We start from the raw sequence: 26,194 nt of genomic DNA, 5'->3' as shown, positions 1-26,194 counted from the left end.
ACTCCACACAGAAAGATCCCGAGGCCGGGATTGATCTCACGACTACTCAGGACCTTCATATTGTGATGCAGACGCACTAACCCCTCTTCCACCGTGCTGCAGAATACAATGATTTGCAAATCCTTTTCAACTTATATTCAATTGAATACACTGCAAAGACATACTTAAAGGCCTACTGAAATGAATTTTTTTTATTTAAACGGGGATAGCAGATCCATTCTATGTGTCATACTTGATCATTTCGCGATATTGCCATATTTTTGCTGAAAGGATTTAGTATAGAACAACGACGATAAAGTTCGCAACTTTTGGTCGCTGATAAAAAAAAGCCTTGCCTATACCGGAAGTAGCGTGACGTCACAGGAGGAAGAATTCCTCACAATTCCCCGTTGTTTACAATGGAGCGAGAGAGATTCGGACCGAGAAAGCGACGATTACCCCATTAATTTGAGCGAGGATGAAAGATTCGTGGATGAGGAACGTTAGCGTGAAGAACTAGAGAGGCAGTGCAGGGTGTATCTTTTTTCGCTCTGACCGTAACTTAGGTACAAGGTCTCATTGGATTCCACACACTCTCCTTTTTCTATTGTGGATCACGGATTTGTATTTTAAACCACCTCGGCTACTATATCCTCTTTAAAATGAGAGTCGAGAACGCGAAATGGACATTCACAGTGACTTTTATCTCCACGATAATACATCAGCGAAGCTCTTTAGCTACTGAGCTAACGTGATAGCATCTGGCTCAAAAGCAGATAGAAACAAAATAAATAAATCCCTGACTGGAAGGATAGACAGAAGATCAACAATACTATTAAACCATGGACATGTAACTACACGGTTAATAATTCTCAGCCTGGCAAAGCTTAACAATTCTGTTGCTAACGACGCTGAAGCTAACTTAACAACTTAGCAACCGGACCTCACAGAGCTATGATAAAAACATTAGCGCTCCACCTACGCCAGCCAGCCCTCATCTGCTCATCAACACCCATGCTCACCTGCGTTCCAGCGATCGACGGCGCGACGAAGGACTTCACCCGATCACAGATGTGGTTGGCGGCTAGCATCGGCTAGCGCGTCTGCTATCCAAGTAAGTACTCCTTGTTGTGTTGCTGCAGCCAGCCGCTAATACACCGATCCCACCTACAACTTTCTTCTTTGCAATCTCCATTGTTCATTAAACAAATTGCAAAAGATTCACCAACACAGATGTCCAGAATACTGTGGAATTGTTCGATGAAAACAGAGCAGTTTGTATGGTGACACATTGGGTACGAATACTTCCGTTGCTGTCGTGACGTCACGCGCATACGCATCATACCTAGACATTTCCAACCGGAAGTTTAGCGGGAAATTTAAAATTGCACTTTATAAGTTAACCCGGCCGTATTGGCATGTGTTGCAATGTTAAGATTTCATCATTGATATATAAACTATCAGACTGCGTGGTCGGTAGTAGTGGGTTTCAGTAGGCCTTTAACGTTCGAACTGGTAAATGTTGTTAATTTTTGAAAATATTAGCTCATTTGGAATTTGATGCCAAAAAGCTGTCACAATTGGCAAAAAAGTTGGGGAATGAATCCTACATCCCACAGGTGAATGGGCTAATTGGGAACAGGGGGGTGCCATGATTGGATATAAAAGCAGCTTCCATGAAATGCTCAGTCATTCACAAACAAGGATGGGGCGAGGGTCACCACTTTGTGGACAAATGCGTGAGCAAATTGTCGAACAGTTTAAGAACAACATTTCTCAACAAGCTATTGCAAGAAATTTAGGGATTTTACCATCTACGGTCCGTAATATCATTAAAAGGTTCAGAGAATCTAGAGAAATCCCTGCACGTAAGCGTACAGTGCCTGTGACATTCGATCCCTCAGGCGGTACTGCATCAAAAACCGACATCAGTGTGTAAAGGATATCACCACATGGGCTCGGGAACACTTCAGAAAACCACAGTCCGTAACTACAGTTTGTCGCTACATCTGTAAGTGCAAGTTAAAACTCTACTATGCAAAGCGAAAGCCATTTATCAACAACACCCAGAAACGCCGCCAGCTTCGCTGGGCCCGATGGACTGATGCAAAGTGGAAAAGTGTTCTGTGGTTTGACGAGTCCACATTTCAAATTGTTTTTGGAAACTGTGGACGTTGTGTCCTCCGGACCAAAGAGGAAAAGAACCATCCGGATTGTTATAGGCGCAATGTCTGTGTCGCATCTGTGATGGTATGAGGATGTATTAGTGCCGAAGTCATGGGTAACTTACACATCTATGAAGGAACCATTAATGCTGAAAGGTACATACAGGTTTTGGAGCAACATATGTTGCCATCCAAGCAATGTTATCATGGACGCCCCTGCTTATTTCAGCAGGACAATGCCAAGCAACGTGTTACAACAGCGTGGCTTCTTAGTAAAAGAATGCGGGTACTAGACTCGCCTGTTTGTTGTCCAGACATGTCTCCCATTAAAAAAGGGGGGCGCAATGTGAAGCCTAAAATACCCAGACTGTTGAACAACTTAAGCTGTACATCAAGCAAGAATGGGAAAGAATTCCACCTGAACAGCTTCAAAAATTGGTCTCCTCAGTTCCCAAACGTTAACTGAGTGTTGTTAAAAGGAAGGGCCATGTAACACAGTGGTAAAAATGCCCCTGTGCCAACTTTTTTTGCAATGTGTTGCTGCCATTAAATTCTAAGTTAATGATTATTTGCAACAAAAAAAAGTTTCTCAGTTCGAACATTAAATATCTTGTCTTTGCAGTCTATTCAAATGAATATAAGTTGAGAAGGATTTGCAAATAATTGTATTCTGTTGTTTTATTTACTATTTACTAGGGCTGCAACTAACGATTAATTTGATAATCGATTAATCTGTCGATTATTACTTCGATTAATCGATTAATAATCGGATAAAAGAGGCAAACTACATTTCTATCCTTTCCAGTATTTTATTGAAAAAAAACAGCATACTGGCACCATACTTATTTTGATTATTGTTTCTCAGCTGTTTGTACATGTTGCAGATTATAAATAAAGGTTTATTTAAAAAATAATAAAAAATAAAAAATTGCCCATGCGCATAGCATAGATCCAACGAATCGATGACTAAATTAATCGCCAACTATTTTTATAATCGATTTTAATCGATTTAATCGATTAGTTGTTGCAGCCCTACTATTTACACAACGTGCCAACTTCACTGGTTTTGGGTTTTGTAAAACGAGTTGTGGGCTACAAATGGTACCCAATGTCACTTGGATATTTTATCCATCCATCCATTTTCTACCGCTTGTCCCTCTCGGAGTCGCGGGTTTTACATTTTATAATATTACAACTTCATTCTGCTAATATTTTCAATTTATACTTGGAAAATTGCTGCTTTTTTCTATTTCACAGGTGTTTTTGCTGCTTTAACTGTATTTTTTAGAATGTGCCTAAGGTTAATAAACAAACAAAGCTTTAGTAAAATCTGAGACATTGCCTTAAATGTCAATAAATTGTGACTTTTTCCAAGGAAAAAAAATGCATATATGTACGTGCCTCTTGTGTTTAAACCAGTGAGCAAAGTATCGCAATGTTTTATCACTAACAACTGCTGCCGTTCTGTTACATTGTATCTTAATGTCGAGTAAGTGAGTGTCTTTATCCAATGTATTTAATCACTTACAGACGTGGCAGTGTATCGAAATTTGATTTTAAGATTAAAAAAATCCTGGTAGAGACAATAATAACCATCTTGTTTACGCTACACAAAATCTCACAAGCTTATTCACTCTTCTGCTAAATCTGCTTAAAGCTTGTTAAAGTGTGTTTAATGACTCCCTGACGGCACGTCTGGCTCTGCAGCCTGTATGTTTTGTCAAGGCCTTCTGTTTTTGTCAGTGTTTTGAATTTGAATGGCTCTACTTGTACAATTGCCGCAAACAACTAAAACTGTTTTGACCTCTTCCCTTTCTTCAAATGTGAGATTTAGCAATTACGGTATAAACACAAACATTTTTAGAGGGATTCTTTGTAGATTCTTAAGAAAAAACCCTGCCAGTGCTTAATGTGATACTTGCCTTTGTTACATAGGAGTGAAACAGTACACCGTTGGGTTTGGTCAGCACCTCGCTTTTAAAGGGGACCAATGATCATTTTTGTCTTTTCTGACTCATAAACTTTGTTACAATGTTGGATACTCATGTTAAACAATGCATTTTACGGTTCAAGCATTTGAGCGTGAGCCGGCACACAGCTTTTGATGCCTCGGACACAAGTATTTTGCAATGTGGCTACGTTGTGATGTCACACTAAGGTGGACGTGCTTATTTGGATGTTAAGTAAAGCCCACGGCCAGAAGAGGCAATAGCTCTGTATGAGTTCAGCTGAGTTTGAGGAAACACAAGAAAAATATTATTTTCACTAGATATGTCCGATATTATCGGACTGCCGATATTATCGGCCGATAAATGCTTTAAAATGTGGTATCGGAAATTATCAGTATCGGTTTCAAAAAGTAAAATGTATGACTTTTTAAAACTCCGCTGTACGGGGTGGTACACGGACGTAGGGTGAAGTACAGAGCGCCAATAAACCTTAAAGGCACTGTCTTTGCGTGCCGGCCCAATCACATAATATCTACGGCTTTTCACACACACAAGTGAATGCAAGCATACTTGGTCAACAGCCATACAGGTCACACTGAGGGTGTCCGTATAAACAACTTTAACACTGTTACAAATATGCGCCACTCTGTGAACCCACACTAAACAAGAATGACAAACACATTTCGGGAGAACATCCGCACCGTAACACAACATAAACACAACAGAACAAATACCCAGAACCCCTTGCAGCACTAACTCTTCCGGGACGCTACAATATACACCCCCCGCTACCCCCTACCCAAAACCCCGCCCCGCCCAACCCCGCCCACCTCAACCTCCTCATGCTTTCTCATGGAGAGCATGTCCCAAATTCGAAGCTGCTGTTTTGAGGCATGTTAAAAAAAAATAATGCACTTTGTGACTTCAATAATAAATATGGCAGTGCCATGTTGGCATTTTTTTCCATAACTTGAGTTGATTTATTTTGGAAAACCTTGTTACATTGTTTAATGCACTTAGCGGGGCTTCACAACAAAATTAGGCATAATAATGTGTTAATTCCACGACTATAAATATCGGTATCGGTTGATATGGGAATCGGTAAATAGGAGTTGGACAATATCAGAATATCGGCAAAAAAGCCATTATCGGACATCTCTAATTTTTACCTAATCTTGGCATGGGCATAACACCGACGAGCAACAAGCAGTGTGACATACAGTAACTACTTCTATTTATCGATCATAGATGTTATAGGTGTACCTAATGCAGTATCCGGGTGAATCTATAAACTTATGAAATTTATTTTCGGTCCTGATTGGGAATAAAATAGGGGTGACTTTCTTATTCAAAATGCATATACAACAGTGTACATTTTCAAAAGATACGTTTTGATCCTTTTGGAGAGGGTGGGTCATCTTCTCACACCAACATCTTGCAGACATATTCAGAAAGTAAGTTATAAATTTGACTGTGGAGCAACATTCTCTCTAAGGCGCGTGCATGTGCAATTGCGCACTGCTCTCGCATCTTCTGCGCACAGCAAATCTATGCCACGCACAAAATATAATCCAATCTGCACTCTAAACAAAATAAACACATAACTATTTGTTTTTGTAGGATTCTGCAATGCAACTGTGACTGACAGGTGACAACAAGCGGCAACAACCGATAAAAAAAATGTTCATCAACACTGTTCAGTTATTGTAACGTCTGTCAAGGAATTCCATTGATGACTTTATTAAGCAAAACTGTTTATATTCGGCCGGAACCACGCCAAAAACATAAGTAAAAAACTTCTATATAGAAAATCTAGTCATTTTCTGGCATACAAACCAGACCAAAACCAACTCTCTCTCATCTGTCATATCAACAGCAGCCGCTCGCTCTCACTTGTGCCAACACACACACCCACGGCACTTAGCCACTGATGCGTTTATGGCCATACAAAAAGTCTGACTACTACAGTACCACACAAAGTGTAAATGCCAGGTCGTTACACTATGACTCCAGAATCAGATGAGTGCTTATTCTACTGTCATTTATTAAGAATGTTAATTTATGGATATTAATCATGAAATGCTGTTTTTAGATGACAGAAATTCTAATAAAAATATATATTTTACAGACAGAAAGTTACAGGAATGTACACTTGATCCCATGCTTACATCTCATTGTGCGACACATGTGAGTGTTTTAAGGCGTACTTAATGTGATCTCTGAAAGCGGTACAAATTCTTTCTAAAGCAGGACCCCTACCTAGACATACAATACTAGTTCATAGCTCACGAAAAACAATATGTTTTTTTAATTTTCATTGTAAGTGGGCCAAATCCCCTTATATTAGAAACAAGTATTTTAGTCTTGAAAATAATCTCATGAAAATTACTGCTGTCATTTAATTATTATAATAAAACATTTAGCTTATTAAAGGCCTACTGAAACCCACTACTACCGACCACGCAGTCTGATAGTTTATATATCAATGATGAAATCTTAACATTGCAACACATGCCAATACGGCCGGGTTAACTTATAAAGTGCAATTTTAAATTTCCCACTAAACTTCCGGTTGAAAATGTCTATGTATGATGACGTATGCGCGTGACGTCAATCGTTGAAACGGAAGTATGCGGACACATTGAATCCTATACAAAAAACTCTGTTTTCATCTCAAAATTCCACAGTATTCTGGACATCTGTGTTGGTGAATCTTTTGCAATTTGTTTAATGAACAATGAAGACTGCAAAGAAGAAAGTTGTAGGTGGGATCGGTGTATTAGCGGCGGACTACAGCAACACAACCAGGAGGACTTTGAGGTGGATAGCGGACGCGCTAGCCGCCGAACTCACCTTAACTTCCTCCGTCTACGGGCCGCCGACCGCATCTGTGATCGGGTGAAGTCCTTCGTCGCACCGTAGATTGCTGGAACGCAGGTGAGCACGGGTGTTGATGAGCAGATGAGGGCTGGCTGGCGTAGGTGGATAGCTAATGTTTTTAGCATAGCTCTGTGAGGTCCGGTTGCTAAGTTAGCTTCAATGGCGTCGTTAGCAACAGCATTGTTAACCTTTGCCAGGCTGGAAAGCATTAACCGTGTAGTTACAGGTCCATGGTTTAATAGTATTGTTGATTTTCTAATTATCCTTCCAGTCGAGGGGTTTATTTCTTTTGTTTCTATATGCAGTTAAGCACGATGCTATCACGTTAGCTCCGTAGCTAAAGTGTTTCGCCGATGTATTGTCGTGGAGATAAAAGTCACTGTGAATGTCCATTTCGCGTTCTCGACTCTCATTTTCAAGAGTATATAGTATCCGAGGTGGTTTAAAATAAAAATCTGTGATCCACAATAGAAAAAGGAGAGAGTGTGGAATCCAATGAGCCAGCTTGTACCTAAGTTACGGTCAGAGCGAAAAAAGATATGTCTTGTACTGCATTCTAGTCCTTCACTCTAAAGTTCCTCATCCACGAATCTTTCATCTTCGCTCAAATTAATGGGGTAATCGTCGCTTTCTCGGTCCGAATCGCTCTAGCTGCATTGAAAACAATGGGGAAATGTGAGGAGCCTTTCAACTGTTGACGTCACGCTACTTCCGGTACAGGCAAAGCTTTTTTTTTATCAGCGACCAAAAGTTGCAACTTTATCGTCGATGTTCTCTATTAAATCCTTTCAGCAAAAATATGGCAATATCGCAAAATGATCAAGTATGACACATAGAATGGATCTGCTATCCCCGTTTTAAATTTAAAAAATTCATTTCAGAAGGCCTTTAAGTCAGGTTTGGAACAGGTGTGATGCTGGTATGGCCACGGTGTGCACGTCTGATTTTTAAAGATTAAAGTACCAATGATTGTTACACACACACTAGATGTGGTGAAATTTGTCCTCTGCATTTGTCCCATCCCCTTGGGGAGCAGTGGGCAGCAGCGGCGTTTGCTCACATGTGCTACACTGAATACTCAGGGAGTTTTTGCGTTTTCTCACACACATGAAAAATTGGAGGGATTATTGCTGTGTAACAGGGTGTCTGCAAAAAAAGCATATACAATACATCTAGACCACAAGGAAGTGTATAAAATGTAAATCAAAATCATCATAGGTCCCCTTTAAAACCCCAGTTTGATTCATTTTGGGTACAGTAAGGCAACAAAATGCTAAACAATAGACAGCAGTTTTTTCTGTGAACGGCTGGAATGTTTTTTTAATGTTATATAAAAGAACTGCAAACTGTAATTCCCAAATAAATACATAGAAATAAATATTACTGTATAGTATACAATGTTTCTTTTTAGGAAAGTGCAACAATGTAGACGAGTGCAACACGAAACAGTGTGAACAAAGCAAATTATTATTTTATTTTTGGAATTGTAGAGTTCTGTATTGGCTAAAATGCATTATTAATCATTCCAGCGTATTTCTCTGTTTGCCATCTCTACGGCAGCACACCGCATCTTCTTATCTACTTGTCTTTAGGGCTGCAGCTATCGATTATTTCAGTGATCGATTAATCTTTTGATTAGTAGGTTAAATTAATCGAGTAATTGGTTAGAGTGTCCGCCCTGAGATCGGTAGGTTGGAGTTCAAATCCCAGCCGAGTCATACCAAAGACTATAAAAATGGGACCCGGTTCCCTCCCTGCTTGGCACTTAGCATCAAGGGTTGGAGTTGGGGGTTAAATCACCAAAATGATTCCCGGGCGCGGCGCCGCTGCTGCCCACTGCTCCCCAAGGGGATGGGTCAAATGCAGAGGACAAATTTCACCACATCTAGTGTGTGTGTGACAATCATTGGTACTTTAATCTTTAATCTTAATTAATTGGATAGAACACTATGCATATTTTTGGGAAAATAGTTTAAACAAACAAACAAAGATTTTCCTGCTTGCCATAACATTCTTTCTTTTTTTCATTGACATTGAAATTGCACTTTTAACATGTGTGCAAAAAAAAATACATATATTTTTTTAATTCTGCTGTCTGCCCCCACACAGATCATGGCACCCACACACCACCGCTCTCATATGCGCAGTATTGCAGCGGCAATGCAAAAACTATGTTTGCGTATTTCAATTTCCAGGCACTCTATGCAGTTCTGATTTTCTCCATACATACTCATTAAACAATTAATCGAAGCAACAGAATACAAACCAAAGCTTTTTTCTAGTCAAAGCAAGTGATTAGTTGTTGCAGTTCTACTTGTGTTTTTGTTTATGAATTTTACCGGGTCGACCAAGCGTTCCCAAACAGAAGATTTTGACGACAAGACAGTTTTCAAACTCTGGCTTTTCCTTGGCATTATTGCTAGCCATACCACCAGCTAGCCAAAGGCTGGGCTGCACTGTATGTGTTTACAGAGTCGACAACTTGTCGAGGCAGTTCGCTTCCTATCCCTTACTTAATATGTACTTAGTCTCTTTACCATAGCAAACAATAAAAATATGAATACATGTACTGTGACACACCTAGACTCATGAAAACCTGCTGGTTACATGTGTCCAGTGTTTACAAAGCAGTCCAAATCTTTGTGTAGTAGCCGCATGAAAGAAATAAGCAACCACCGAGGCTCGCTTGTGGTGTAGGCTGTCACAAGCGCAGCGGAACCAACACACTGGTGGGCTACGCTCACTGGGGTTGACAAGGAGTAAGTGTCTGCCATCTTTCCAACAACAGTGCAGCGTGACTCTTTGAATAAAATGGCAGGGTTTGCTCCTAATGCTGCTCGTTAAATAGAATTTAAAAGGTTTTTGTCATTTAGTAATGAGATTGTAATTTTCAAAATGAATTTCCCCCTGCAGTAGTAAGGCAAGGCAAGTATATTTATAGACGACAATTCGTACACAACACAATTCAAAGTGCTGTACAGAAAATCACAAGAAGGCAAAACCAAAAATAAAAGAATCAAAAAAGGAATCATAATTCAAATTAAAAACTAAATTCAATCATCATTAACATATTATAATTCTAAATCAAATCAAATTGTGTAGATAAATTACTTTCAGTTGTCATATTTACTGTCTACAATTAAAAAAAATAATCAGTCTGGATTTGAACATTGCCAACATTGAAGCCTGTCTCACATCTTTACGTATAGTGTTCTAGATTGTAGGAGCATAAAACTGAGGTTCTCAGAGATGGTTCATATGTCTCTTAGAGTTTAACTTTGGCATAAAACCATGAAAAGACATGTACTGTTTTGAAGTTTGAGCAACAGGAAGCCAGTGCAGTGACCTAGGCACTGGACTAATATGGTTGTATTTCCGGGTTATAGTCAGGACTCGAGTAGCAGTATTATGGATGTACTGCAGCTCCTTTGCAGTTCTTTTAGAGAGCCCAGTGAGAAGGTCATTACAGTAGTCTAACCTGCTGGAAACAAACACATGGATTAGTCTTTTTAAGTCTGATTTAGACATTATTCTTCTGATTTTGGCAATGTTTTTCAGGTGGTAAATAGCTGCTGATGTTATTGACCTAATGTGGCTGTTAACATTCAAGTCTGAGTCCATGATTACCCTTAGATTTCTAACCTGATCATTATGTTTCAGGGAGAGGGTCTCAAGGTGACTAATAATAGTGTCTTGGTGCTTCTGTGCGCCAAAGACAGTAGTACCCCTCAGTGACACTCAAGTTATTCCATGCTTACATTTATTTAGGTGTGCTTCTATTGTCTAGCTTGGATAAATAGTCAAGTTCCTGTCTACATTGTCCAAACTAGACATATTCAATTTGTGCTTATTGATTATTGAATAAGAGCAAGCTAGAGCATAGGGTACACACAATGTTTGACTGGCAACTTTATGGATATGGGACAGTGTCTTCCGTCAGCTTCTCTCCAAAGGAAGATAACATGAATTTAAATGTTTGTTGTCATTCCGACCCTGCAGCTCTCCACAGGACGCCCGACTACATTTATACCCGTATAGCTACAAATAACAACACTTGTCTAAGCAGCAGGTCCCCTCTTATGAATGTATTGTTTTGGATCTTTGACCATTCTTGTTATTTTCCAGAAAATGAGACACTGACTTAAATCACTGTGTCCTAGGTCTTTACTAGTTTACTTTCTATGTTGCGCCAGCGTCTACTTGTTGCGATTTAATGTTATGCAAATGAGCGTCACTAAGTGATGGACCAGTCTAATACCGGCAGCCTCTCCTACTTTCTTTCTTTCTTGTCTTGTTTTTCTTGCCTCAAATGCCACTGAAATGTTTCCCATTGACTGTCTGGAGTCATTTCAGGCCAAAGTTCTCACTGATATTCTATGGCTTCTTTTCTGTGTTATTCGCAAATGATTGTGACTTTTGCTTGAGGGGGAGAAAGGCGTTGTATCTTTCTTGCCATGAAAAAACACAGCTGTCAGCAAGTGTACATGGGCCAATGTTTGTGAAGGTGTAATTAAGCCATGTTTAAATGACAAAGCTTGATGAATCACCACACAAACATTCATGCTGCCTTTTATGGTCCTCTGGCTGTTTTTATGCTTTCCAGAAATTTGTGTGCTTGCTGCATCCACACTATTGTTAAAATGTGTGTGAAAGAGAAAACAGATGTGTAATAAACTGACAGCGTTCATTTAATTTGTCTTGTTCAATGTTCCAGGTGAAATGAATGCAGTGTCTTCTGCTAAACTAAAACCTCCAGACCAGCCAGACTCTTGTGGATGATTCACTTTATTCAATTTAGTGCCCTGCACAAATAAGGTTTTTCTTTTTACAAATTTGAAGGTAACTCATGATTCTTCAGGGATAAACTAGTCATCATTTCTTGTAGGGTGGTGCCATATACGTTATAAATGATACACATTTGGCCGATGATAGAGCTTTTTAATACTATCGTTATATTGTGATAATGCATGTTGAAGACACATACTAGCTGTGTCCTGCAAAGTTCACAGCGTGCAAAACCACTTCTAAGTCAGCAATCTTCGCTACCATGGCGGCAAGTAAACTATGTGTCTTACAAATATGATCCCTGGAGAACAAGTAATAGCGAAACATGCTACCCTACACAACGTAGGAGGATAAGCTAACCGCAAGCTAGCGCTCTTGAACGTAAACAAAGGTGGGAGGATCAGTACAAATATTGACAGTAACGACACCAAGTATAATGTTAAAGTTAAAGTTAAAGTTAAAGTACCAATGATTGTCACACACACACAAGGTGTGGTGAAATTTGTCCTCTGCATTTGACCCATCCCCTTGATCACCCCCTGGGAGGTGAGGGGAGCAGTGGGCAGCAGCGGTGCCGCGCCCGGGAATCATTTTTGGTGATTTAACCCCCAATTCCAACCCTTGATGCTGAGTGCCAAGCAGGGAGGTAATGGGTCCCATTTTTACAGTCTTTGGTATGACTCGATCACTACATGTCACTATATGGTCGATACAAAACTGTTAAGATCAATATTTTTTATTATCAAAAAATGTTTGGTCATTTTTGTTATTGTTCACAAATAACTCCTTGAATACAGGAGAGCTTTGACAAAAACCAAAGGATTTAAATCAAAGTCAATAGTAGAAAAAAAACAATATTTAGTTGATATTGGTATGCTGTGTTTTTGTCTGATTATAATTGTGATCAAATATAGTATCATTCAATGATCTTGAAAATTTGAAGTATGAGTATTGATATGAACCATACTGCTACTGTAACTACTTGGTATTGGATTGATACCCGGATTTTTTAGTACAGCATTACCCAAAACTAATGTAAAATATGAAACAAGAGAAGAATAAGTGCTTATTATCTTTTAACAGAAATGCAGATAAAACCATGTTACAAAACCAGCTAATAACAATAAGTTAGCGAGTAGAATAATAATAGTTTTCAAGAAGATAATACAGCTGGAAATAATGCAAAATGTTACCGCATACCACAGCAGCCAAATTAGGAGCCCTTGTAACCCGTTTGGAAATAATTATATTTTCATATACGCACCAAATAATATATCGTTATCGCAGAAGGCTGCAATATGTATTGCGATATACTGTAGATTTTAGGCAATATTGCCCATTCCTACTGTCTTGGAAAAACTGCAGCAGAAACATAGAAAATCGGAGAAAAAAAAAAAAATGGTAACATGGCTTGGAATTTATTAAATTGCCATCCTGGTCATTGTCCTCGTTGTCTTTTGTGTTTTTTCAGGCTTGCAAAGAGGGCGCACAGTGACGGTGCAATGGCTTTCTCAAGGTCGAATCAAGAGGGAGGCAAACATCTCAACTCAGGTCAGCGAACTCATTAGTGCTGCTTGAAGTGTTGATGATTGGGTAGAGCTATCTGACTGATAAGATAATATGCTATCAAGATTTACCATCCTCAGTCAGTATTGTGTTTCTTTGAGACCCGAACAAGGCATTAGCTGCAAGTAGGTCTGGGCTACGAAAGCATTTAATAACACTATTTTAGTCAAAGAAAAGGCCCGTTAAGAAAATCTGTTCCAGAAACCTGTGGACCATCACCCATTCATTATTTATTGTCTGTGCATTGAAGACAAATGCTCTGTGGTCTGCCACCCGAGCATACAATATTGTGTTGTCCTCAAACAACCACAGTCACTACATTTACATGCACTAAAAATATGTTGAAACCAGATTTATAAAATGCACGTAAACACCTTAATAGATCATTTTTAAAGGTTGGATGAACACATAAGTGGAAACCAGATCCCTCTTGCATGTATGCACTTAGATCAATTGATCCTTGTAGGGGGTTTTGTACACAGTCTCCATTGAGGACTAATGGTGCAGTTGGAAGGATCGGGACATGTTTTCAACAACAAGGAGGTCAATTAATGATACCGAAGCTGAAATAGGTCAATATTTCTGAAATGTGGCAGAACATTCTGAAAGAAAACCATTTCATACATGACAAAACACCTGAATACATCCCCCTTAGAAAGAAATGTATCCAACAGCCATATTTTAACAACAAAATTAAATTTTTGTATTTAGAATTGATTTAGGATAGACTGAAAATAATAAGTTTGTATTTGGTTAGTCAGTGATAAGTAAATGCCAACAACAACGTAGCTAGATATAACGACTCTTATTGTCTCCCAAAAACATATATCAGTGAGGAGAAAATCCACAATAGGTGCAAGTGTCCACTGAATCAACTGTAAAAAAAAAAAAAGTAAGAATATAATTCCCATATGTAACAATTTAGACAAAGTCAAAGCCATGAATTAATTGTAAATAATTCACTACGTATCGGAAAGTTTGTTTTTTAAAAGTCAGTCAAAGCAAACCATCACAACTGTATTTATTCTGCTCTATACGTTTACATTGACCGATCTTTTCGTAAGAGCTGTACAGTCCTGTACAGTACGTTACCCATTTAACCAGCCGGCTTCAACCAGTAGCATCTTTTAGCATTCTTCTCTTCTTCAGAAACTATGGAAGTATTATTGTAGCAAAATTTTTTGCAAGTGTATACTGTATCTCAATCTGTGCGTGTTTATTCCAATTCACGTGCGCGTGTTCTAATTTATGTGTCTGTATATCAATCTGAGTGTGTGTATTCAGATCAGCGTACGTGTGTTTTAGGTCTGCGTACGTGTATTTTTGATCCACGTACGTGTGTTTTGTCTGTCTGTCCCTAATCGGAAAGAACCCTCGATTGACTGTCTACTTACATGTGACTTTTGCGACACTTTTGCCGTGTAAGATTTGAGCGAACGTATCCAGATTTTTAAGCCTGTAATACATCGTGTGCACGCGCATTCAGAAGTGCATGCGTGTAATACATACAATATGCCTGTGCGAGAAGCAGGAACCCTCTATTGGCTGTCTTTTTTACACGTGCCTTTTGCGACACTTCTGCCGTGTACGATTTGTGCGAGTTTATTCAGATTTGTGAGCGTGTAATACAATGTGTGTGCGCCCATTCCGAGGTGCGTATACAATCTGTGTGTACGTATCTGATATGTGCCTACATTTAACCAACCACGTAAAACACCACACAATTTAAACCAATCAGAAACAACGTACAGCTGAGATTTGTGAAAGAGAGACGCCAAGACCCACCTTACGTTGTAAATACAAATGCACATACATACACACAATTATACATGGATATATACACACATACGTGTAGTTATTCATTGATACATACAAACGCGCACACATTGGTACTTACCCACATACATAGGTACCTACTAGAGATGCGCGGTTTACGGACACGACCGCGGAGTCCGCGGATAATCCGCGGGTCGGGCGGATGCATGACAAGAAAAAAAGATTTTGAATAGATTCGGGCGGGTGGCGGTTGAACCAATTCTCTCGAATGTCTGTTGATTTTCACCCAATCAACAATAATAAGGGCGTGCCGTGTTGGTACTGCCTTTATCACCCTCTACAACATGTACAGCCAGCGCGCTAGCCCAGCCACATGTTGTACGCAGCACCTGCTTGCACACGTAAGTGACAGCAAGGCATACTTGCTCCACAGCCATACAGGTTACACTGACGGTGGCCGTATAAAACAACTTTAACACTCTTAATATGTGCCACACTGTGAACCCACACCAAACAAGAATGACAAACACATTTCGGGAGAACATCCGCACCGTGAGACAACATAAACACAACAGAACAACAAATACCCAGAACACCTTGCAGTCCTAACTCTTTCTGGCCAAACCAATCCCCGCCCACCTCAACCGACGGAGGGGGGTGGGGGGGGGGGTTTGGTGGTAGCGGGGGTGTATTTTTCAGCCAGGAAGAGTTAGGACTGCAAGGTGTTCTGGGTATTTGTTCTGTTGTGTTTATGTTGTCTCACGGTGCGGATGTTCTCCCGAAATGTGTTTGTCATTCTTGTTTGGTGTGGGTTCACAGTGTGGCACATATTAAGAGTGTTAAAGTTGTTTTATACGGTCACCGTCAGTGTAACCTGTATGGCTGTGGAACAAGTATGCCTTGCTGTCACTTACGTGTGCAAGCAGAAGCCGCACACAACATGTGACTGGGCGGTCACGCTGTCTGTACATGTTGTAGAGGGTGATAAAGGCAGTACCATCACAGCACGCCCTAATTATTGCTGTTAGGGTGCGACCCCTGGTCTATATTATATATATAACAACAGGCGGGTGGCGGGCGGTTGTAGTTTTGATAAAATGTTAGTTCGGTTAGATGGCAGGTGGATGACGACTTTTGTGATGCGGATGCGGATGAAACAATTGCCTATCCGCGCATCTCTAGTACCTACACTCCCACATGAGAAGCATCCCACACTTCTCTTTTGTAAAGTACATCTGTACAGCAAATATGGGCATCTACATCAATAATATGATTTACCTGAGTAGCTGGACAGGACAAAAAAAATGTGCAAAAGTTTAAGAGTTATTTCTATTTTCGTAGCAGCGTAGTTACAGTATAAATTATTATTTCTGAAGGAATCGGTCACCTTTACGGTCACCTTTATTGTTTGTTAGCACATACCTAAAAATATCTGAAGCTGAATTTAAAAGTTGATGGCTAAATTATAATAAATAGACGTAAAAAGTTGTTACACTGCAGCTCTCTTGGTGGTGGAATGACGATGATCATGAGGTAAGATGACAAATGACACACAAATCGCGCAAATCAGACTTTTATTGACATCTACAAAACAGCACTTTGTATCTTACAGCACATCCACACTGGCCAAATTGAAGTGTGGAGTGGAACTCTTCTCTCATGGTCTGGCTCTAACTAGCACACAGCATTACACAACACTCCCAACGCTAAATATGAAAACAGAAGAATCAATCAGTTTCCCTTTTAGTTGTTAACATCTGTTTATATCAACATCAGTCAGCCAGTTTGAGGGGTGTCAAGATAAGCGGGTTCCACTGTAAGTATATGATGATGTTCGCTTTAGTAAGACTTGCGTCTCTAGAAAGAAATGCACTTGATCTGCAATGTTATGCCATGTTAGGAAAAGTGGTTGGCATTGTCCCATTTTTGGGAAGGTTGTTATCTATGACCATTCTCTTCAGTGCCACAAATAAGCGTCAGAGCAGCTGCAACAAGCTCGTATCTCTCCTCCATGCGCCCCCAATGATTAGATGATAAGTCACCTTCTTGAATGCGCTGCCGATAATATTTCACCCTGGTTGACATCAAAAAGTGTGCACATGGCAGCCACGTTTCACGGCAGTGGATGCTTGCATTTATTATTTGCGGACACACGCTTTTTGGCAAACTGATATGTTTTTGTATACCTGCTTGAAGTAATATGCTCATTAAAGCAGCCGACTGGCACTTTACTTGATTGATGGCCTCCATTCAGTCAGTGAAGTGGTCATGAGAATATGATGAAGAAAAACAGCTGAATAGTTTTATTTTTTGGCAGTAGCTTGTTTCCTGTAATCCCCATAAAAGTCAAATGATTATCTGGGAACTGTTCTATTTGGCCCGCCGTGTGCATTCTTTTTCCATTCAGTCATCACTTCATAACGGCCAAACAAGTGTTTTTATTTTAGCCACCACGGTTTATCAGCGATCATGTGATGTTTCCTGCTACTTTCTGTATAGTTGAGACAGCAAAAATGCAAACTAGGAAATGCAATAATCTACAAACCCCGTTTCCATATGAATTGGGAAATTGTGTTAGATGTAAATATAAACGGAATACAATGATTTGCAAATCATTTTCAACCCATATTCAGTTGAAAATGCTACAAAGACAACATATTTGATGTTCAAACTGATAAACTTTTTTTTTGCAAATAATCATTAACTTTAGAATTTGATGCCAGCAACACGTGACAAAGAAGTTGGGAAAGGTGGCAATAAATACTGATAAAGTTGAGGAATGCTCATCAAACACTTATTTGGAACATCCCACGGGTGAACAGCCAAATTGGGAACAGGTGGGTGCCATGGTTGGGTATAAAAGTAGATTCCATGAAATGCTCAGTCATTCACAAACAAGGATGGGGCGAGGGTCACCACTTTGTCAACAAATGCATGAGCAAATTGTTGAACAGTTTAAGAAAAACCTTTCTCAACCAGCTATCGCAAGGAATTTAGGGATTTCACCATCTACGGTCCGTAATATCATCAAAGGGTTCAGAGAATCTGGAGAAATCACTGCACGTAAGCAGCTAAGCCCGTGACCTTCGATCCCTCAGGCTGTTTTGCATCAACAAGCGACATCAGTGCGTAAAGGATATCACCACATGGGCTCAGGAACACTTCAGAAACCCACTGTCAGTAACTACAGTTGGATGCTACATCTGTAAGTGCAAGTTAAAACTCTCCAATGCAAGGCGAAAACCGTTTATCAACAACACCCAGAAACGCTGTCGGCTTCACTGGGTCTGAGCTCATCTAAGATGGACTGGTACAAAGTGGAAAAGTGTTCTGTAGGTCTGACGAGTCCACATTTCAAATTGTTTTTGGAAACTGTGGACGTCGTGTCCTCCGGACCAAAGAGGAAAAGAACCATCCGGATTGTTATAGGCGTAAAGTTGAAAAGCCAGCATCTGTGATGGTATGGGGGTGTATTAGTGGCCAAGACATGGGTAACTTACACATCTGTGAAGGCACCATTAATGCTGAAAGGTACATACAGGTTTTGGAGCAACATATGTTGCCATCCAAGCAACGTTACCATGGACGCCCCTGCTTATTTCAGCAAGACAATGCCAAGCCACGTGTTACATCAACGTGGCTTCATAGTAAAAGAGTGCGGGTACTAGACTGGCCTGCCTGTAGTCCAGACCTGTCTCCCATTGAAAATGTGTGGCGCATTATGAAGCCTAAAATACCACAACGGAGACCCCCGGACTGTTGAACAACTTAAGCTGTACATCAAGCAAGAATGGGAAAGAATTCCACCTGAGAAGCTTAAAAAATGTGTCTCCTCAGTTCCCAAACGTTTACTGAGTGTTGTTAAAAGGAAAGGCCATGTAACACAGTGGTGAACATGCCCTTTCCCAACTACTTTGGCACGTGTTGCAGCCATGAAATTATAAGATAATTATTATTTGCAAAAAAAAAAATAAAGATTATGAGTTTGAACATCAAATATCTTGTCTTTGTAGTGCATTCAACTGAATATGGGTTGAAAAGGATTTGCAAATCATTGTATTCCATTTATATTTACATCTAATACAATGTCCCAACTCATATGGAAACGGGGTTTGTATAATTCATGCTCTCTCATGTAAGGATTGCTTCCTAATAGAATTACGCTGTTCCGTTTTCATGCAGACTAGTGCGCACGTTGCGAAATTGGCTTTTTTTTTTTATCAAAACAAGTTTAGCCCCCACGGCTCTTAATGAAATTCATAAATCAACAAGAAGCACTTTTTTCTAGACATGATTGATCATGATGCCTTCATCTCAAAATAAAACAATGAAGACAAATGATAAGCTTACATCACAATCTTAAGAACTATGTTGATTCAAATTACTATTTTGAATAGTATTTTTAGTTCACCTTAATGTGGTTATTTTTGCTCCCTTTCATTAGCATGTTTGGTTGACATTTAAGCGTCAAGAAAACGCTAAAAGATACTTGTTGTGATCAGAAGAAGCGTCTTCTTTTTCTCGAGGGAAAACAAAGTGCAGTGTGTAGACGCAGCCAAGTGACATATTTGCTTGTTGAGAGAGCTGATAATCACATTGTTAGCGCAGCTCTGGTGACACTAAGGAGCTGCACAGCACATCTCTCGCTCTCTCTCTCGCTCTCTCTTTCTTTGTCTACATCTGGATTCTCTATTCCTCTGCCTTTCTGCATGGCGTTGTTTGAGCAAAGTCAGCATTTAGATGTGTGAGCCTGCCAAGTTGCTTTTCAGCCAAGAGCCACACAGTCAAAGTGAATTTTTTTGATCATATCTTAGTGTTGTCGTTGTCATCCAAACTGTTACAATGCAACGTTACCATGGACGCCCCTACCAATCTTGGTAGTGAAAAACTTGCTGTAAAATTCTCAAGCTGGAATGGGCAGAATCATTGATTAGCTGTTTAATAGTCGTTTAAGAATTTTCATCCACCTTGAAGCAACAGACGCAAAATGAAGCAACAGCGCCCCTGCTGGTTACAGTAGAATATAAATCTTAATGAATGATCAAGAATGGGTATATGCGTCATAATCCGATTAGTCGATTGATAAATGATATAAATTTGGCCAAAGGGGTCATATCATGGGTTTTTTTACATTTAAAACATGTAATTGTGGTCTACATAACATGTAATGGTGACTCTTTGTTAAAAAAAATTGCATAGATTTACAGACCTATTTTCAAGCTTTTTTTAACCTTTTTAAAATGGTTCGTTTTGAGAGGCAGAGTTGTTAGATGCAAATTAACCTCTCCTCATCACGTCCCTCACGCTGAGTGCGCATTCGTCTCCCCCCATGGCAAAAATTACATGTAGTTTTTTAGCTTTTTTGCTTTTATTGTGCTCTATGGACGTCGGTGACCGCCACTGTTTTGAGTGACTTTCACCACAACACAACATCCCAGATGATTTAGTGAGACCAGCTGTTCACCTTGTTTTGTTGACGGCAACAAAAAATGAGGCGATGCGGGTGGATGTGATCATGATCCGTATCCACATTCCTTTAGTTGTGTGAGTCAGTGTGTGTGCGTGTGTGAGTGTGAGCGTGTGTGCGTGCGTGCGCGTGTGTTCCCCACAAAAAAATCTAAGTATTCTGACAACTTTTGTATACTGACAAACAAACAAAAAACACAGCAGCAAACAGGCATCTCTTTATGCAAAGCCGTAGCTGTCAGTCTTATTTTGACAGCGTGGGAGTGGAGGAAAATAGTGATTTTAGAAAAAGTATGCAGAACATCAAAGGAGCCGATTATACAAATCAGCAGCTTATGTTTGGGACGCAAATACTGTACTTGGTTAACATAGGATCAAATGAAAATCAAGCACTCCCGTGTTTATTGAATATTAATTTTCTTGCAATAGCCAAGGTAAAAGTCATGGCTGACTTAGTTTTACCCTTTCTTTCTTCAGTTAAAATATATTTTCTTGTGCATTGTAATGACCCGTGGCAGTGAGCCTGGGTGGAAGTTACCACACATCATAAATTGAACTCTCCCTGCAATGTTGCAATGTTTTAAAAAGAGTCTGCTCTTGTAAATGTTCTGCACGAGTCCGAGTACGGTAAAGTACAAAACTCCAGGAGAACATATGGATGTGTGCATAACCTACAGTAAAACCCTTCACAATGCTCCTTATGCTGCATTTAATGTTTTATGTTGCCTTACCAATCAGTAATAGATCAATCATCCTTTAGGGAGGAAGATGCATTAGAAGATGCATACCTGCATGTTAAATTTTAATATGATTCTGTGGAAGAAGCTCCTAACATTACAATGCATTTTGCTTTCTCGGAGATCAGATAAACACACAAAAAGTTGTTTTCAAAGCAAAGAGGAAAACAAGTTCAAACAGAATGTCTAAGCCTTTTCTCATCTCTGCGCTTTGATTGACATACAATCACAATACATAAAGTATGCAGCTTAGAAATAAACTTTTAGATTAAAAACACTACACATTGGGAATGGAAAGCCTTGCAGGAACGACTTATTTAAAGAGTACATCTGTTTCCTTCCTCTTTGGAGACCATTATGTAGCAATCATAAATTGGCAAAGTGCTGCTAGTCATGCTCCATCTGGACACACACACACCAGTGACCTTATACTTTAAAGAATAAAAAAAGAGACATTGAGTGTGTATTTTAAAGCTCTGCCAACACCAATCACTGATATTGTCCTCGATTAGAGAGAATGTTTAGGCCATGTCTAAGCGAACACAGATATTTTCTAATTAAGTTAATTTTTCCCACTCTGGTGTTAAAATAAATTTTTTGTCCACAGACAAACATATGCACCAGCTATCATGCGCATGTTGGCCAATCAGAAGCCTAAAAAAGGCAACCCAGAGCTCACTTGGTCAAACGTCAAAGAGAGATTTTGAAAGTCTTCAACCTGGTCTGTGTTTTTCAAAAGCTCTAGTTTTAAAGACCAAAATATCTCTCTAAATGAAAGGCCAAAATGTATATAAAAACGTAAGTTTATAATAGGGGTGTATCAATTAGTTTTCACAACGATTTGATATTTGTGGTTGCCGATATGATTCAGGGGCGATGTCATTTTTTTTAAAATGATACGATCCGAAACAATTCAGTGAGTTGAAATCTATTCAGTAACATTTTAGCAAAAAATCACCACGTGTGACTGTGAAATAAATACTGGATACTGGACACTGCAGGTGATGTTTCCTATATTCCTGTTATTTCTTGAAAGATAATTATTTATGCATGAATAATGGATATAAACAAGCAGGTAAACAACAATTAATGGCCAGTGCATTCACATCTTATTTGAATAAAGTTAAATTAACAAGAGGAAACCTTTTCTGCTCACATGTTCTATATTTAAGACAGTTTAAAAAAAACTACAGTAACCAACATTTCAAGAGTAGATTTACCTGCTGAATAAAAAATCACCAATCAAACAGTATCTGACGGCCAGAGTCCCAGGTGTGTGGAAGCATGTATGCCCCCTCATCCCCATTGATGGTGTTGACTCCTTGCTTCCTAATTTCCATAGCCTCCTTGATCCATCTCTTGTATTTTTTTGTTTCTGATTAAGTAACTTCTCTTTGGGTCCCAGTTGCTGTGTTCCGGAAGTTAATGCGTCGTAACTTGCTCAGCTGTCACTTCCGTTTAGTTATTCACGTACTTTGCGGCTTAAAGTTAAGTTGTGGCTACATATTGTGTTGTGTCATTTTACTTTGTTGTGGCTATTGCAATTGTGCAGTAGCTAAAAGTTTTTATGTTTTAATTAATGATATTGTCTTGTAACGTTTGCGTTTGTTATTACCTTCTTGACCACCGTAGCTAGCCGCCATTTTTGCTTTGATGACGTCACAGACAGGCGAATAGACTTTACGTCCTTATTTTTAAAAGTGCTAAACTGAATAAAAAGTTTTTAAATTCAATGTTTTCGTTTTTCTAAATCGATCGATTCCCTTTTAAAACAATCTTGGATCGATACCTATCTTACCAGCACAGATCAATATACTTGAAATTTTGGAATAATCTATCGATACACCACTAGTTTATTAAGTATACGTGTTTATGTGGAGGAAGGCTGTGTCCCAAATTATTAACTTCCATACTTACACAAAGCCTTTTAAGTGCATACTATGTGCCTTCACACTGAGAAGAACAGCAGAATGCAGTGTACTGTCAGTAGCCGAATGTTTTACTCAAAATAGTCAAAATGGTGAGTGAGCAGTGATGGACACATAACGCCTGCCATCTGTTGTCGCCATCTTGGCAATGTAGCTAAAAGCGAGGGACTAACTTGAAATGATAGCATCTGAGTATCCACCGGGAGGAGTGGAAAGTAGTAAATTGAAGCGGGTAAATGTTGCTATCGTTATTTCTGATAAGTGCACAATGACAGTAATGGATTTGGGAAAGCACTACACTGTCAAAAATGGCGCACTCAGGAACTAAATACACAGTGCACACAGAATACATATTTTAAGTGTACTGATGGAAGTATTCCATTTGAGACACAGACATTCACATTGAGCACTGAATCAGCTCTCGCCCATAAGGATTTGACTGGCAATGGTGGAACTAAGGGGGCAAGTAGTTTGAATGTAAGAAGTAGAACGTGATAGAATTACAAGCTGGAAGGTGATAGAAAATAAATGACTCCCTATCATTAAAGCAATCCTAGATGTTTGTTTTTCATGAAAAAATCCAATCATCTTTTAGGATGAAGGGATTTCTATAAGGTGAAAGAAGGCGAAGGGAAGCACAAGCCACACTATGACAGCGCTGAAAGAGAGCTCCGAGAGATCCTTCAGGAGTCCTGTTTTGATCGCAGTGGGACGGGCTGGTGAACGCCACGCAGATAGACTTGACGGTGGCGCTGTTCCAATCGGCGGCGCCTTTGATCAGGTCCTCTTTGGAACGCTGAGACATCTTTGACAATGAGGCAGGAGATGTCAGTCTGTTGGGGTTTAGGGATATTTCAGGGAGCACAAATGGGATATGACTTGCTTTCAAAAGACATTTTGTGGTTTGAAAAGTGAGCAGTGCATTTTTTACTTGAATCAACAACAACAAAAACAGAATACTCAAATGGCAGACCTCCGCCAAGGCTCAAGAATTCAAAGTTGAATTTGTGTCTCTGCTAGAGTAGAGAGTTTGCAGGACATGAGAGCATTAAAGACAAGCAGAAGGGAATCAGCTTGTATTGTATTTCCAAGAAGTGGGCCAGCGACACATGGGGCCGCCCTGCTTCCAAATTCAGCTCTCTGAAGTATGAGAAACTTAGGCATACAGCCCGCTATATTTGTACACCAGCTGACAGCATTTTACAGGAGGTTCTCCATTTTTTGAACGAGTTCTATTCCTATGACGCGTTGTAAATAGATTTTTGTCGCAAGTCGGAAATTGTACCAAAATTACCACCTAAATTGCGCACAAGTACACAGAATTTAAAATACAGTAAAATAATTCAATAAAAAACTAAATACAAAATGAACCGTCTGTGGACATCCGATTGCAATTATCTTCAAAGCCAAACAGGACATAAGAGTCCTTAAGTTTTTTAAGGCCGTACAAACATTTAGGATTATTTTTTTCTCTCTCAAATTTCTCAAACTTTAGTCCAAAACAAAAATATCAAACATGTAATGTTTTTGGTTTTTTTGACCATTTAAAATGACATTTTTAATCAGATAATGTCACACGTTTGAATTAGTAAAATCACACGCTATCCAAATGTATACAAATTGACAACTGTGGCATAATTTGATCAATAGACCTTCATAAAGTAAAAAAAAAACCTTACATGTCTGGTATTTTGGTTTTAGGGCTGAAGTTGATTGAGAGATTTGAGAAAAAAAAAGAAAACGATTCAAATTTAGGATTCAGAACTTTTCTGTCCTGTTTGGCTTTAGGGTATTGTGGAATAACTGCCAGTGTGTTGTACACTCGTGAAAAAATTGGACAAAAAAAACCTTTCAGCAATATTATTGTATAATTGAGTACACAACAAAAATTTACATAAAGGACGAAAAAGTCAGCCTTTTTCGAGATGCAAGTTATGAACAATCATTTTGGGGACGGCGTGGCGAAGTTGGTAGAGTGGCTGTGCCAGCAATCGGAGGGTTGCTGGTTACTGGCGTTCAATCCCCACCTTCTACCATCCTAGTCACGTCCGTTGTGTCCTTGGGCAAGACACTTCACCCTTGCTCCTGATGGCTGCTGGTTAGCGCCTTGCATGGCAGCTCCCGCCATCAGTGTGTGAATGGGTGTGTGAATGGGTGAATGTGGAAATACTGTCAAAGCACTTTGAGTACCTTGAAGGTAGAAAAGCGCTATACAAGTACAACCCATTTATCATTATTTATTTATTCACATGTTCAAGGATACTATCGTCCAGGCCCGGGTCGAAGCGGGGACTTACCCGGAGCGGGACATGGCAGCGCCGGGCCCCTCACCTGGCTCTTCGCTAAGGAGGGCAGTCCTTTACCACGGCTTTGGTCCAGAGGAGCTCAGATCATGCAAACCGTGTTATTCTTATCACCACCAATAAAAGAGCTGGCCGTATGTGGGCTCATAGGTTGCCCCAGTCAGGATGAGTCACGGTTGCCAAAGACTGACTTGAGTGATTCAATAAGTGTAAAAAATGTAATGAAATGTTGTGCTGTATGACTGCAGCTTTATTTTGACTCTCACATTTCACTTTGCGACGTACAAATTTGCAAGTGGATTGACGATATTATCTCTAAGTGTATTCTTGGTAAAATCGTCATCAATCGTCCACCATCGTCATCGGTCACTTGTCAACACAGTACAAACTATGTGAGCAAATTTACTACAAAGTGTACATGAGTGGCAGTTCTTATTAACATACAAGTGGAGTGGCAAAGCTCAACGAAAAGGAAAAAAAAGAGACCAAGTGTAGCGGTGGTGTACTCTCTCTCTCAATTGGCTGTGTTCAGTTTTTTCTACTGCTCCGAATGGGGCGCAAACCCTGGTCGCTGGCGTAAGAGGTGAGCTAATTGACTACTGAGCTAAAAGCTCAGACTTTTTTGCTCGATAGCATAGTGTCATGTGTCTCGTCCACGGC

At 39.7% G+C, this 26,194-nt stretch overlaps 1 protein-coding gene across 1 annotated transcript in view; it reads left to right on the top strand.

The window, feature by feature from the left end:
• Positions 1-26,194, top strand: part of LOC133661666 (disintegrin and metalloproteinase domain-containing protein 33-like) — a 143,603-nt gene that overhangs the window by 47,568 nt on the left and 69,841 nt on the right. The window contains exon 2 of the mRNA XM_062065047.1: positions 13,230-13,309. Within this exon, the coding sequence (XP_061921031.1) occupies positions 13,230-13,309 (80 nt within the window). The remainder of the gene's footprint in view (positions 1-13,229; positions 13,310-26,194) is intronic.

This window comes from Entelurus aequoreus, linkage group LG12 (genome assembly GCF_033978785.1).
Source record: "Entelurus aequoreus isolate RoL-2023_Sb linkage group LG12, RoL_Eaeq_v1.1, whole genome shotgun sequence".
NCBI classification, from domain to species: Eukaryota; Metazoa; Chordata; class Actinopteri; order Syngnathiformes; family Syngnathidae; genus Entelurus; species Entelurus aequoreus.
Note: the sequence above shows the minus strand (reverse complement) of the source record. Positions and strands in the feature narration are given on the sequence as shown.